A 16,552-nucleotide genomic window follows, 5' to 3' on the forward strand; every position below is an offset into this window, starting at 1 on the left:
AAAATATTTACAGCCAGGAGGACCCGAGGGAGCAGCTGCTAGTTTTCCACAGCTGCTAACACATTTAACACATACTTTTCCTCATAAAACATTTTAGCAGCTATTTGGGACCATTTGAATTAGAGGCAAATTATTTTCCTGGACAGTAAAAGATAGAAATCCTGAATATGGAAAGATGTGTATCTAATTTCTGTTTCTATGATAATGTATGCTTTGAGTTTCCTGCTCATCTGACTATTTCCATGCAGTCAAATCACTGTGATGGTGCACTATTTTTAATACATTTGTATAAATATCTCAGCCTCTTCTCTGTCTGATCATGAAACTTTAGCAAAGACACAGTTCGACAATCTGCAGGCACTCTTCCTGACAATTCCAAACATCATCGTAGTTATGGACACATAACTCTGCCAACATGGATCATCATGAAACCCATCGTATGTGGACCTCTTTAGGTCTCTATGCACATTGGTTGTAGTTGAGGTTGTGCCAGAAAACCCTCCTCTGCTTCCAGAAAACAGGATGACCAAGCTCTTACTGTTCATTAAAGTTAAATAAGGTCAGAAGATTGTGTCATACAGGAAACAACATTTTGAAGCCTATTAAAGGAAAAACTCCCTATTATAGCTTTAAGGATTCAGTGGTCACTCAAAATGAATCTGTCAATGTTGGGCTTGACCTATAAATTAAAGACTCTAAAGTTAGTATAAAATTCATCTGATTCAATAGAAACGTAATATTTTCAATGAATGACAGGGCTGATCACTTCACACTCTGTGCTCTCTGACAGATTGTACATCCCTCCCTGGTTGCTTGTAATTCTACAGCTGGTTAATGCACTCACCACATGCCACCAATCCACGCTTTACACCACCACCACTGCAGATTATTGTGTGGGCTGGCCTTGGGTAGATAGGCGGCTCAGGGTGGGGTGGAGTGAGGAGGGAGGGAGTGAGGGAGGGAGGGAGGGAGGAGGTGCAGTGCAGGGCAGATGGAGTGGGGGGAGAGGAGGGTTAAGCTGGAGAACCAACACATACTAAGGTTTTGCAAGACGGAAGTATTTGCTTTTACAAACAAACAATTACACAGTAGGAGAATTTGATTTCATAGTCGCAGCTTTCCAAAGTGTGTTTTTAAATAGTTCTGCTGAGACGGCAGCTCCTATGTCTGTTAATATTTTATCAACCGGCCAACCGAAGTCAGTATGTTATTGTGTAAGTGTGGTATGCTACTACTTGAATGCTATGTAGTTCTTTAATGCAAGGGAGAGGCAGTTGTCGGTTGCGTTCGTTAGTTTGAACGACAAAATCAACCGTCATTACCCGGCAGCTGTTTTTTGGCAGTTACTGTTAGCGCCTTACTGATGTAAATATACCAGAGAAGGGTTGGTGCATGCTCCCCTTCTGAGCACAACCAGATTTTCTTCTTCTTACGCCAAATGTGGAATGTACCTTACACCTTAATGACTTCCCTCATGAATGGTATGCTTCACCACAGTCAACGTATATGTACAGTACTTGTACATTGTGTTCAGTCAGTCTACGTTCCTGTCTATTGACTATTGAGCAATAATGGCTGTGGATAAATCATCTGTGGCTCAGTGTGCCTCTTGTTTCCCTCTACCCTCGATAGAACCTGACCAGTATTAACATAAGATTAGTTTAATGAACTTAAATAAATAACACAGAGGCAAGTTTTTTTTTTTTACTGCTGAACAATGCATTATTATTATAGTCATTATCAAAGACAACAGTACAGATAAAAACTATAATATAACATATTGGACTGTGAACTTCTCATTAACACTAATGACTAAACAGGAGTGGGTGATATGGATAAACTCTTCTATCAGTGGGCCAACTCAAGCAGCAAAGTGCTGTGTTTGCTGCAGTGCATTCCCTGTTGTTTCTTTTAGAATCTGTCACATACAGTACGGTGTAAAGTCTCAAATATCAAACGAGGATCTTGAAACAGCCATACACAGCACAATAGTGTTGTTGTTAAATAGGGTGATGTAAAAATGTTTCAAAACCTAATTGTTCCTTTTTTCTTCTCCCCTTCCCATCAGGCTGTCGGCAAACTGGAGAAACATATCCAAGAAATGGACGACGGCAGCTACATCGAGTTTGATGTGCCGGAGTTCAGTAACACTGTCCTGACCCAGCTCAACGAGCTGCGGCTGCAAGGGAAGTTGTGTGACATCATTGTTCACATTCAGGGCCAGCCATTTCGAGCCCACAAGGCCGTGCTGGCAGCTAGTTCACCCTACTTCCGTGACCACTCAGCCCTCAGCACCATGAGTGGCCTTTCCATCTCGGTCATCAAAAGCCCTGAGGTGTTTGAGCGGCTTCTCGCATTCTGCTACACAGGTCACATGTCCCTGCAGCTCAAGGATATCATCAGTTTCCTCACTGCTGCCAGCTTTCTGCAGATGCAGGCCATCATTGACAAGTGTACCCAAATCCTGGAGAGCATCCACTCCAAGATCAGCATCCCAGTCAGTGTGTGCAGCCCAGAGAAGGACGACTCGCAGGCCAGCCACAATGGGGTCAATGACAGCAACCTCTTTGTAAACCCTACCCAGATCTCCCCCCCTTACTACTCCCGGCAGAGTCAGGCAGGACACGAAGCGCGCTTTGAGCTGGCAGGAAAAGGCCTGGGCCGGGGGCGACAGCAGCCAGAGGAAGGCCAGTCGGACCGAGGCAGCAGTGACAGCGTGTCAGAGCATGACGCTCCCATGGAGGGAGAAACGGAGCAAGTGGAACTGATTGGAAAAGATGGGCAAGTAACAGATGTGCATGTGAAGGTAGAGAAGACCGACAGGCCCACTTACTCAGATAGTTCCTCAGCCGGTGATGATGGCTACCACACAGAGCTGGTAGATGGAGAACAGGTACTGGCTGTCAGTGTGGGTTCTTACGGTCCCGTCATCCAGCCTGCTACCTATTCTTACTCAGGGCTGTCCTCCTCGTGCTTTGTCAACCTTAGCAACTCCAGTCCTTCCCGCTCCATACTCAGTGGCTTCAGAGGTGGGCGAGCCAGGGCAAAGCGCCCCCTGGCCATCCCGGCAGGGGTGCTGAGTCATATCAAGCCAGGCTCCGATGACAGTGAATCAGCTGTGGGACCCACAGGGTTGGAGAACGACGTGCGAGAGCGCAGCCTGCGGAGCCAGTGGTACCCCTACAACGAGAGACTCATCTGCATCTACTGTGGAAAGACCTTCAATCAGAAAGGGAGCCTGGATCGCCACATGCGCCTGCACATGGGAATCACCCCATTTGTTTGTAAATTCTGTGGCAAGAAGTACACGAGGAAAGACCAGCTGGAGTACCACATCCGTGGCCACACGGACAACAAGCCCTTCCACTGTCAGATCTGTGGCAAATGCTTCCCATTTCAGGGCACCCTTAACCAGCACCTGAGGAAGAAGCACTTGGGAGCATCAGAGGGCAGTAATCATATGGACTCTCCAGAGAGGACGGAGGGAAGCTCAGGTCAGAAGGACCAAGAGGATACGTCTGAGGGGATGGCATTTGAGGCGCAATATGCAGAAGAGGCACCAGCCAATGATATGGAGGAGAGTTCAAAATGCAGTCCAGAGGAGGCTCAAGCATCAAGATGTGATTTTTAGGTCCTGCTTCAGGTTAAGGAAGCTTTAAGAAATGTTTGTTTTAACTCAACTTAAAGGACTTTTTTTTCTTTTTGAATCAGCTCCCTCCACTATGGACATTTCTTGAGTCAAGGGTTTCTGTCAATTTTGTGAAAGTTAGATGTTGAATGCAGAGAGCAAATGGGTGCTTTATAGAAATTTGATTCTTTCAAGCAAAGGGAGTAACAACTTACTATTTTTGAGGAGGTCACAATAATCAAGACCCCCTAATTGATTTCTCTTTTTATCTTTCCATGTTTTTTAAAACATATTTACAGAGTTATATAGGCATGTTGCAATAATTGATAATGTGAAAGCTCTGGTAAGATGCTAGTCATATCACCTTTTTACCTGACCTGTTTTTGCACATGTGGCCACAAGAGGTCACTTACTCACAAGGAATGATTTTTCTGCCAGTGCAAAGCTTCGTGTGACATATCCGTTCAATACCTCATGATGCAACTACATACTCATACAGACAGTATTTTAACTTAAATGAAAACTCACCAGGTTCTACCTCATAGCCAAGAACCTACCAGGCACAGACATGTTCACCGTTTTGAAATCCATTTTAGGTTTTATCTTATTGCCAAACCCTGTAAAGAATATTCTCTCAACACAAAGCCTTGATACTTAGGGGAAATATTCCTTGCTGATTGTATGGATTAGGGACAAAGTCCTTGTCAAATGTTTCACGGTCAGCCAGGTTAACTTGATGATTAAGAAGGTGCTATGTTAGGAGTGCATTAAATTTGCTAGCTTTCTTCTGTGTTTGTTTTCGGCGAGAGAGAGAGAGAACTAAGAAAACGGCCCCGTATATGTTCAAGATAGGATTTTACCGTCTTATGACGTTTGTTCTAAAAAAACACTTTTTGTCTCATCACTACTGGAGATCTCACTCTGTTAGCCAATGCGTGATTTTAGATGCTGTCATCCATGTAATGGGTGAATTACGTCCATACAGTGAAGTCATTTGTATTCCTCTATACTCTGATTGCAGACTTATACTGAATTATTGTATGTGTAAATTGTTTTGTCCTGAGGTAGGCTCCTAGGTTAATACTCAAACAGAGACAGGAGTACTCACTGTCAGCCCAGCACAGTAGGGACAGCTCTGGGTCTGTTCACATAAATCTACATAGTATACTAGTCTGAATAATATGCAAACAGAAAGAACAAAAGGAATCTCAGCCATTTTGACATGGTTTTTCTTCCATTATTTAAAAGAGCTATTGGTTTGTTTCTTTCATTCACTCTGTCCTACCCTTTATGATGGGATGATTGATCTGTGATCTTTGTTCTCTGCATTGCTTGTGGGTCAAATGCAGACTTGGAACACGTTTTCCTCATTTGTCAACCCTGCTTTATGGCTTTGACACATGCAGCATAGCTAGATTAAGGCTAAGAGGTAAATGTTAGAGCTAAGTGGTGATCCAAAGTATTGATGCACTTTGCAGAGTTAGTGGGTGGGATGTGTGCAGTCCCATTGATAAAATGTGCACATTTCTGTCTTAATTCTGCAGCGGCAGCAGAGTAGTACTTGCTTCACAGCTGAGATTTTTAAACATGTTGTGAACTTTGATGAGGCTCTGCAATCACATGAATACTATTGGCTACAAGCCATGCATATGGCTACATTTTATTTTATCTATACTGTTTAAACCATGGGAATGGGGGATGGGGGTGTTGTTAGTATATAGGGACTTGGTTTAATTTCCATTGTGACTTAAATAATCTGCATTCACAGTAAATACGTAAAAGGCACTTAGAAGGCCTGATTGGTTATCCTGTCATATTTAGACAAGTTAAAGCTCAGCTGGGTGGTCCCTTTTTGTGCTATCCTGCTTTCTTATTTGCCATCCAGCTATTTAATGCCTTTTTTAGAAGAGCACCTGCTATATGCTTTTATTTTGTCCCATCTGGTCCATGCGGAGTTTGTGTCAATGAACCGATTTTAGATTATTTCACAGTTTTCATATAATTTTGTACTTTGTGTGCATTTGGTGCGAGAATATTGTGTTTTATTGCTTATGTCCAATGTTACGTCGAGAGTGCAGTCCTTTTTATTCCACTGAATGTGCTGTCACCGTCTTCACTCATTGACAGTTAAGATAGCGAACCAAACTTTAGGGAATTTTGCAAAAATCGGTATAGCTAGCTTCTGGTTATCTTTTTATGTTTATCACAAACACTTCATGATCACCCACAGTCTGTCAACCTGTACAATGCTTTTTACATGAATGTTTACTAAGTCACGTTTATTTCTGTCAGCCGCTGGTGTGACGTGCAGGTTTGACAGCCGATCTGACCTCAACAAAATCAGTCGCTAGCTAATTTTAATCTGCCTATGATGATTCTTGCCCTTCACCTAGAATAAGAGGAGGAGATGCATACCTTCTTGCATTAGTGTCAGTAATGTTTTGTGAGTAATAGGTACAAACGGCTAAAAAACAATTTTGTGCCAAGAGTTCACACCAAAGATTAACAGGTGATTTTTAACAGTAAATTTTGACTGTATTGCGTAATTGAATGCTCATTAAGAAGAATAGATTCTTAATTTAATGTAGGACTAGTTCATTGCTATTTGCAAGGAATGTACGTTTCCCAGCTTCTAACAATCACTTGTGTAAAATTGAAACAATTTGCTAAGAAGACATTAAGCAGCAGAGTCATAAACAACATCATATATTAAGCCATACAAAAGCTGACGATATAAAAGTTGTGCAATAGGTAATTGTTTAAAGCCAGTGTAAACAAAAGAGAGAATACTTCACAAAAAGTGGCATCTTAAACTTAGTGCCTTGCCACAAGCTTTACATTTTAGATTCCGGCACTTAGATTCCTGTGCCTCTTTCATTTTGTAATGGATTGAATAGAGAGATTATAATAAAGTATGGCCACGTCATTTATAATAAAGTGTTGCCAAGAACCAATAGAAATTAACTCTTAAGCTCGTAATTTACTTTTCAGCTCAAGTCCTGCCCCCGCCCCCGTTTTCGCTTTTAAGAATTTGAGTGAATTTGGTCACGCGATTGACGACTGACTTTAAGGTTGAACTGATTTTGTAGCAATTGCTTACAATCAGACGAGGCAGACCTGTTCCCTGCGAGCCGTTGCCCCCGCGTTCAGAGACTATACTGTATCCCTCGTCTCTAACCACTGAGGACAATCTTAGCAATGTACTGTAGTTTTTAGGCATTTCAATGAAGGAAGGAGATGCATGAGAAACACAAATCTACTTCCTCTCTGTTCTCTCGGAGCATCTGGCAGGGGAACAGCTGCTCGGGTATTCAGCAGATAAACTGAATATTAGTAATAGAAGCTTACCCTCATATACTGTAGCTTAATTGCACGTTGCTCAACCACGAAATTGTATAAAATTGCCAATGGATCATTTTTAAACTTGAGTTTTATTGTATTTGTGTCATCGATTGTGCACTTACAGTTTTTTTTCGTTGATAGTAAATACCAATTCCACCCGGGAAGTCTAGTTTATCCGTGTAGTTTCCCATAAGGGACTCTGTTATAATGGCCTCAATCACTTTGGTAGGGACCTTTTTGCCCTTGAATGGTGCTTTTAGACTAGTCCAATGGGTTTTTTTTCTTATCCAATGAGTAAACAAAGTCCATGTAATCATCAAAGGTGAATGGAGGGGGGGTTGTTTTAATGCTTTTCATGAACTCTCAGTACTTATGTGATAGTACACACCTGCAGAACCAACTGAACTTGACACACACTCGAATCAACTCTTTGTCAGCTCTTAGTTCCACACCTCCTAGAGGAACGGGAGATGCATTATGGGCCACAAGTAATCAAAAGGAAGTGTTTACAGGGAAGGCTGTCGGACTACTTTTTGAAATTGCAGCTCGTCCTATTCTTTTTATAATAAACTCACTTCAGGTAGTTTACAAACACTGATACAGGCTTAGAAAAAAATCTTAAGTCTTCCATAGCTTTTCTGTCAGTTTCTGTCCACTGTGTATTATTAAAAAAAAAAAAAAAAGCAATAACCTTTTTAAAAGCGGTGTATTGGGATCATCAAGCCTATTGAAATATTGCCCTGTCATATATCAAACAAACTGAATGTCAGGGAGCTGTGGAATTGAAGTAGGACCAGGACAATTTGATATTGATTTATTTTTTATATATTTTCTGAAACTTTGGACAGGTTGACTTCCTCTTCAGAAAAATATAGAGCTATATATATATATATATATAAATGAAAAAGTGGTGTTGCTTTGCTGGTGTTCTAAATGCCCAACGAAATCCAGTGGTAGACAGAAAACTGCAACACAAGAACTGAGCGTGTGGTTCAGTCATCAAACTCAGTGGCACTGTTCAGAGTTGCACCTCCAGCTGTGTCAAATAATGAAAGGGATTTTGGGCTGTATAGCCACTGTTTCGGAGCAGGCTGTCTGTTGTCATGTTGAGGTTCAGTGGTCTCCTTTGGCTCCTCGGGCACCGAGACTGTAGTTGTAGTGGTTCAGGATCAGAGGGGAAGTTTATAGTCTAGCTATTGTTCCTTTTACAACTCCCTAAACTCTGCACTATAATGTCTCTGGCTCATATGTATTTGGTGACAAGGCAAAAAAACTAACTTAGAACTCAGGGTATATAGTGTTAAAAGTGGTCTCATTGGACATACATCCTATATGTCCATAGTCTAATTGTGCACTTCTCTTCAGGTGTCCTCAGTCAGTGGTTCCCTAACATTCTGCCTCAAGGTCTCAATGAGCCCATATTTTCCACAGAGCTGAAGCTTGAGGAGCGCTGGAGACCACGAACTGAAGCATGGTAGCAGAAATGCCCCAACTCCTGTTTTTGTCCACTCTACACACAACCTCACAACCCAACTGTGAACCTCAGAACTCTACTGTTTTGTACAACTATGAAGTAAATAAAGCTAGCTAGAGCTGATGTTGTATCTATTGCCATTTATGAATTTATTTTATAGCATGAAATAAAAATATATTTATTCAAATTATATATTTTACTCATAATCATTCTGTGCTGCTTCATTTTGGTTCTTAAGCTTGTAAATTGCTTTTTTATTATATAAAAAATGTCAATAGAATAATGCGTTTGTAAAATAAAGACGCTGATTTGGCTCTGATTTGTCTTTTGTGTCTCTCAAAAAAAATGTTTACTTGATTACATGTGCATGAAAACTCAATGAACAAAGCATTTCGTGTAAAAGGGAAGAGAATACTTTCAGTGTCTGATGTATGTGCTACTTTGACCCTCCAGAGGGAGCTAGAGGATAACAAATACACATTAAAAGGTCACTCATCTTCAGTGCCAGAAATCAATTTAATCTAAATGAGAGTATATCTCAGAATGAAATAGCCAGTATGACTTAACACAGAAGGCGGTTTAACTTCACTACTGCCTCTGGTGTGAAAATTAAGCTATACAGGTTTTGTCGGAAAATAATTAGCTAACCAGATGTGTGAAAAGGCGTTTTCCTCTTGTATCTTCTCTTGAGACTTTAATAATCTACTACATGCTGTGTTTGTGGAAAATAGACCATTCACAAAAGTCACACAGGCCAAGTAGTAGAATATAAAACAATAAATTGCTTTGGTCTCAGATGGCCGGTAATAAAATTAATTTATCACCAAACAGCCTCCTTTTCCTGCTGGATGTCCAGTGAAATTCTCTCCCTAATCCTCAGCCGTGTTATTGCTGCTGTCCCTACTGTTTTAAAAAATGCATCCAAAGGGAGAAATATATTCATAAAGTGGCACAGCTGTGCAACAGCCTCCCATAGTGTTACCACTGGATGTGGGTTTTACAAAAAGTAAGTCCATACGGCAGCCAAATGACTAATAGACCACCAAATTGGCCAGCTATGTGCTTCACTGACATTTTCTTGAAATAGTTTACTTTCAGGCTGCAGATTATTCACAATGAAGAATTTCAATGTTTAATACGTCTCTAATAAAATATTTTGTTAAATACATAGTTACTAATCTAATCCCAGTAAATAACAGAATGCTTCATGATGTGAAATAAGCATCGCTCGCTGCTGAAAATGCTAATAAACTGGATGAACTGTTAAAATGACAGCATTATATGGCTTCACAGACATCTGATCCTAAAATAATAGGCTAAATTGCTCTGTTCAGTGGAATAGGAGAATAAAACAAACCACAAAATACAAGGCCAGGAAACCCGAGGTAGTCGTGTTTCCACAAGGACTCTTTAACTGCATTCTATGGGTATGATGTATTGTGGCTCTCTGTAAGACAAGCTCTACCATGTTGGAGCGGAGTAAATAACTCCTAGCCGTTTCGCACATTTGATAATATGTACTTTGAGGATGATCATTAGGTTTGTTATGGCAGTTTTCTAAGTAGAACATGACCAGTGAGTCTTGAGTTCCCTATGCACTTGTGTTGCACTTTGTCTCGGCCTGTTTCATGCACCCATACAGTCCTGGAACTGCAACCCTCTTACCGTCTCACAGTTCACAAAGGGTCACTTATGCCCTATAGCAGACACATACTCTGTTTCTGTTCTCTTTCTGTTCCTTGTTGTTTGATAATGTGAGCCATTCATTAAAGACACTACAGGCCAAAACATAATTTGTTCATGCACTGGCCTATTTTACTTCCATAACATGTCTTCTTTCAGACATTTAGGTGTTTTTTTTTTACTACACTTTGTCTATTAGCATCTGTAGATTTCTCCAAAAGATAGCTTTAGATAATGCCTTTTTTGCATATTTAAACATAAAAATTCAGAAAACATGTAATACCAGAATAATTGTCTTAATGTAAGTAATCAACTGGTGAAGTCTCATGGGGATATCTGTTGGTGACCATTAAACCTATTTACTTGTATGGGATTTTAATACTTGAAGGCAGTTTTTTCAAAATGAGTTTTTTCTCATACTCTGAGCCAGAAATCTCAAGTTTTATTCCTATTTATAGTCTGGAAGTTTATTCATATATAATTCATAGCCCGATTTATATAACATTTTATTCCTACAAACATGGCGAAAATAGATAGTTTTTATGGGTGTTGACAGTATTTCCTGAATTATTTAGTGTTAAAAAGAGATCCAAAATAACTCTAATAAATATGTCAACAAAATGAAACTGTGGCTTTATCCAGTGCTTAGATTTATGTTCTGGAAATATATGCAAATAAGCATATTTACATATTTAAACACAAGCTTTATAAATAACTTGTGATACAAAAAAAGCCTTAATGTAGCTCTTCAACTTGGGAAGTGTTATGGTGATCTTTTACTTTGCCTGTTCGCCTGTAGTGTCTCTCCTCAAATCCCTTAAATCCAAAAAGGCTCTGGATGTTTGTTCCCTCTCTGTTCCCTCAAACCTAATCTCATTGTCCCTGTGAAGTTAAGCTCTGGAGCTTTTCTTTCCGGGAGTTCACAAACTTTTTCATGTCAAGGACGCCTACAATAGAGAATCCCCTCTGAGTAGTTTTCTTGTTCTTTAGGTTTTAAGATAGGAAAGTCTTCATAGTCAAACAATTATCAAACTATGATCACTATAAATTACAATCAATCAAAACCACCATCCCTATTTCTTTCCCTATTTCCAAAAAATGTGTTGAAAATACCACCTACAACCCACTCAAGGATCCCTTTTGGTCCCCGGACCCCAGTTTGACAACCACTGTGTTATTTGACCTTACTGTAACATTGCTGATGTTGGTGACTGAAGCTGCTCCTTGTGGCCTGTTGCAAATACTATTAGTGAATGAGATAATGTGGCTGCCACGTTACAAGGGATCTGGGAGGAAGGAGTGTGGCTGGCTGGGGAAGAAGAGGAAAACAGGTGAGAGGTTCCCACCTACACAGGATGAAAACACAATCCTGTGGTTAGCTTTGTTTGAGCCTGGAGGGATTCCTCCACTGGAAAATGTTGTTCCACCTCAACCACTCTATAGGCAATAGGCCTACCTTAAATAACAGTTTCGGGAAGTTAACCTTTGACCTGTTGGCCTGACAGTGCTCCAAATGTGATGCTAACGAGGCTAACAAGCACAGCTAGTGGGTAAAGTAATATTCTCTCTTTGCAGCTGAATATTGGCGACTGTGCTGTGGTTTGTATGTCAATGTAGCTGCTCGTAAGCTAGCTGGTGTAGTTTAAACACAATTGGGTTTGTTTGGTGTAAACTGCTAACTGCTAATAGCCTGTGATACTGAACACCTGTAACAAGGTAAGTGACTGTGTAGATAGCTAGCTAACTGTCAAACTTATTTACAGACATAAAGTGGTACAACCTTTATTGTTCCAGGATCTCTATTTCAGACATTGTCTTTTTACTGTTTGCAACTGAAGTATATATATATTCATTATATATTTTCATAGCCTATAACAGTGGTTCCCAACCTTTATCTGACTAAATAACATATTGTATATTAACATCAGAGGTGACTTTTCTGATGGTTTTATGCAATTCTTTGTCTGTGTTGTGATTTTATTAACAATCATACATTCTACCTAAATTTAATTTAGTTACTTCACAGGATTAGATATAATCAAGAAGACCTCACGACCCCCGTGATGCTTTGGTGACCCCTAGTGGTGGTCCAGACCCCCAGGTATTTTTTGTCCTGTGCAATTGTATTTATGTCTACACGTTGCCACCTCCTGCTGTGACCTGTGCAATGTTCCATACCAATCGCATCTGTATATAGTTTAGATATTTATAACTCTTAATTTATATTCTTTAAGATTACTTTATTAATCCCCTATTAATCCTTTTTTATTTTATACACACGCAGAGCTTGTGGACATGCAAGCTTGGAGAGAGATGGTGGTTGCTCAAAACTGGCCCCTCTCCAGCTACATACTATGGTCTGTGGGACTTGAACCAGCGACCCTCTGGTTCCCAAGCGAAGTCCCTGCACACTGAGCTGCTGCTGCCAATATATCTAATGTTTTTTCTCTTGTATTCTCATTTAATGTGTATTTTTAATCTATTGTGTTGTGCTGTATCTGGAGCAGGTGAATTTCCCCAGTGGGGGATCAATAAAGTCTATCTATCTTAATAGTTAGTGAACTCTTGTTGGTAGCAGGAGCCTATGACAGTGGTTTCCAAGCTGGGGTTCGGGGACCAACTGAGTGGCCTGAGGGGCTTGAAGGTCGTCCCCAGCAAAGGGAAGAACACAATATTTAAACTTTTATCACATTTGTTGGTTGTTGGAACAACAAGGGAAGAAATAGCATTGGTTGTTTTTATTGATGTTGTAACTTAAAGTGCAGGGTTGGGAGTGTTAAAAAATATAGTCAGTAACCTAATCAAAGTATTACAATATTACAGTAATGTAACCTCATTACAGTTACTTTTTTTTGTGTCTTGATTATGTAACTCAGTTACATGTAATGCGTTACTTCTCAAGCCTGCCCATGTGACTTAAAATACCAGGCTGGTATGGCAGGGTATTTATGTTCCCAGGGCTCTATGTTCCCTAACCTCTTGACCTTCGACCTGGGGGACCCTCATGTTCCATATAAACCTGGGGAACATAGGACCCTGGGAGCATAGAAATGACCCCTCTTGTATTATATTGCAGGTGTTCATGATATTGTGTGCAGACCCCTGTGTTTGTCCTAAACACACCAGGCTCTGCTCGCTTACAATAGGCCTTTGACATTTTGTCCTGTGGCACAGTTGGAAAAAACCAGGTGTAAATGATGAAGTTAATGATTCATTTTCAACGTCCTCCTGGTATTGTGCATACTGGCTCACTGTCATGGCTTACTGGGACACCTGAATACAACAGAGCCATTGTTAATGTTATTAGTAACACCTGCACTTTTCCTACCAAGACAAGCCCAAATGTCTGCTGTAAAAAAAGAGAAAGGCCCATCATCACCAAAGAGGGCAGGAGCACTGCATGTTACCTCAGTGATTCAGTGATGTGGGAGAAATTCAGGTTCAGGTTACAAAAGGAATGAATAACCTGGATGAATGCTTTTATGACTGGGGGGGCTTAGATTTATTGGATTGATTGGAAATATTCCCATTACATTTTTCATTTATTTTGGGGAGAAAAGACGCAGTGACCAATTTTTTGGGGTGTAGCAGAAAAGTTATATAGCTAGTAATGTAACTAATTACTGTCAGCAGGGAGTAATAAATAAAGGAATGATACTATTTTTGAAAAGAGTAATAAGCAATAAGTAATAGTTGCCTTTTTTGGAATAACAAGCTCAACATGGGTTATGTGTAGCCAATGAGTGTATTTAATGAGTAACATTCAGAATAGCACAAGTCTGTAACCTCAAAAGTCTAACTGAGTGTTTCTTTAAATAAAACGAACATTAAAAACCAGCTTACATTCCACCGCTCTTTCTAAGGTTGCTATTTTAGAAAATAGAGCATTGTGATAAATGAAGTCTGTTATGTATCTCTCCACACTGTAACTCCTTTAATGAACTTACCTGAATGAGAAAGAGGCTTAGCTGAGTTACGGTAAGTGTGCCTTTCTGAGCTGGCATGACATGTTCAACCAAAACCCCAAGAAATAGGAACATCTGTCAGATTCTGAGAAACCCCTCCTTTTCCCAATATAAGCCTTTTCATGTTGTTCATATTTTCCTTTATTAAAACTGAGTCAGTGTGTTGTACTGGAGGTGATCCACGCTCCAGTAATTTTGACTCACAGTCGAGTAATGGTTTAGAGGCTCTGTACGGCTGTTTCTGTGAGACTCCAGCTTGTTTCTTAGAGAGAATGCATTAACAGTAAGTAATAAGACAGCAGGTTTCACATAGTGATAATACTGACCTGCAGTCTGTGCTTAAAATGTCAGTTTTGGGTAGTGTCTGGAGATGTTAGCGCGCTTGTGGCTGCAGCCAAAAATTGATTTCGCTTAACTGCCTGAAATAGTTTTTCTAATGGATTTAACAAACTAATGCCAGATAACAATGACTTTTATATGTGTGTCTTTTCGTCCTGCGTCTGTGTGCAATTATTGATAAAGAGAGCCCTGGGACTGCAGTGCAGAGTCAGCAGAGTTTGGCTCTTAAGGTCAGAGGCTGCACATGGAAAAAAAATTTACCAAATCGAAATATCGCTGTCCAGGAAGGACACGATTTATCACACCGACTGTCTTTTATCTAACAGTAAAGATTCTTCACTAACAGTGTTTCGTTGAAGCAATACGTGAAATACTGCAACACCGCCGCAGCCACAGTAAAACCTTACAAAATAAAATTTCCATTGTGCTAAGGAAAATTCCTCTCGTCCGTCCCTGAGAGATTTCCTGTAAGTTCCCTGCAGAGGTCTCGCAGACGTTTTGGAAGAACATGAAACAGTCATGGAATATGGTTGTAAAGCTATAAGCAAATCTGCACATCTCCACAGTTGGAAATCAGTTCAAATGCTGAACTGCTGGAAGATGGAAAGAAAAAACCCAATTCAATAGTTCCACTATGCAAGTAATAAACAATGAAGTGACTATTCTCCCAAAGAGAAGCTTCACCACATTATTATGTGTTTCTATTTTTAAGCATTTCCTAATAACTCCCATATGCATCACAATAATTTTACAGCAGCAAAGGGGAGTGGTTTGAATAAATGACTTGGAAAAAGATGTTGGTTACCTTTTTTATTGCAGAGCTTTTTTGGATCTCACTGTTTGTGTTGTTTCCGTTGTGTTTTTGCTGACTTGCAGTGCAACAGTGTCAATGCTGCGCTCAATCAGCGTTGTGTCACCTTAGTGGAATGCTCCATTACATAGATGTGACAGAGACAGAGAAGTGATCCAGACTCTGAAACGATAGCATAGCTGTGGTACCTCAGCATGTCTTTAGTCTGTGGTAAGTTATGACAGGAAGATGGAGTGATCACATTGAAGAAGAGAATGGGGAGAGGGAAAGAAGATGACAGAAAGATGTATCTGAATTCACTTTGCAAACACTTTTTTACTGTCGGTGTAAAATGTGTTTTGCTGACTGTTTTCTATACTTTCATTCACTTTCATTTCATTGTATTTCACAGTTGTACTGGCTACTTGCATGCAAAGATTTTAACATGACCCTGGTTCACAACCACTGGAAAACTGGAGAGGGATATAGTGGAAAAGTCCCTGCGCTGTCCTTTCATAGTTCTAGATGTTAAAAAATGTAACATATCCTGAACACAGGCTCTGACATCTTCAATGCGAGTGTGTTCTAAGCTCTGATAGTTTTCAGATACAAGTTATCCAGTTACATATTGTTTTAGGATCTGATTGCATTGTGTTCAAGTCTGTATCTCCTCCAATTAATCATATTTGGTAGAGCTCTTAATAATGAATAAATTATAGGTTATGTGGCATGTCATGTCGTTTCAGGGATGCTTACTGTACATGTTGCAGTGAAAGCATGAAATGTAAGCGGGTAAAGTCCCCAGTGACACATTTTTTTGACATTTTTGACACAAAAGGTGGAGTGGGGGGGCACAGGAAAGTTAACAACGGACATGGACTTTTACAGATGTGAAACAACAATACAGGCCAGTTTGAAGGTTCAGGTTTGAAGGCTCGGGAAATGCGGTTCTCTTTGTGCTGAGTGAGCACTGTGTCAGCTCATGGTTTTCCATGTTGGTTGAGGAGTGGGGGCTGCACAGGCCACCCTTACTGAAGGTTTTCCATCGTGGTGAGTCCTCAGACATACACGGCATCCAAAGAGTCTGTCGTTTCTGTTTATGGAGACGATGAAACATCGTCCTCTGTTTTACCACGATTAGGTTGATTGACAAAGCAGACTTAACTGGTTTTAAGATGTAATTGCTGTAAAAAATGTGTTGACCTATCTGGGAATACAGGAGGATTTGGTACAAAGTGCATTTTACTGTCCCATCCATCTTTAGTAAAACCACAGCCGACAAGAGTGACAGTCGCAGTGATGAATGTCTTCCTTTGTTCCATCCAAATCCT

At 40.3% G+C, this 16,552-nt stretch overlaps 1 protein-coding gene across 2 annotated transcripts in view; it reads left to right on the forward strand.

Annotated features, from left to right (window-relative positions):
• Positions 1 to 7,721, forward strand: part of zbtb34 (zinc finger and BTB domain containing 34) — a 12,048-nt gene extending 4,327 nt beyond the window's left edge. For both annotated transcript variants that reach the window (XM_035657947.1, XM_035657948.1), the window contains exon 2: positions 2,069 to 7,721. In XM_035657947.1, coding sequence (XP_035513840.1) covers positions 2,069 to 3,631 — 1,563 coding nt within the window. In that variant the 3' untranslated portion in view covers positions 3,632 to 7,721. The remainder of the gene's footprint in view (positions 1 to 2,068) is intronic.
• Positions 7,722 to 16,552: the final 8,831 nt, after the last annotated feature.

The sequence above is a fragment of the Morone saxatilis genome, unplaced genomic scaffold (assembly GCF_004916995.1).
Source record: "Morone saxatilis isolate NCDOM2014 unplaced genomic scaffold, NCSU_SB_2.0 Contig16, whole genome shotgun sequence".
NCBI lineage: Eukaryota > Metazoa > Chordata > Actinopteri > Moronidae > Morone > Morone saxatilis.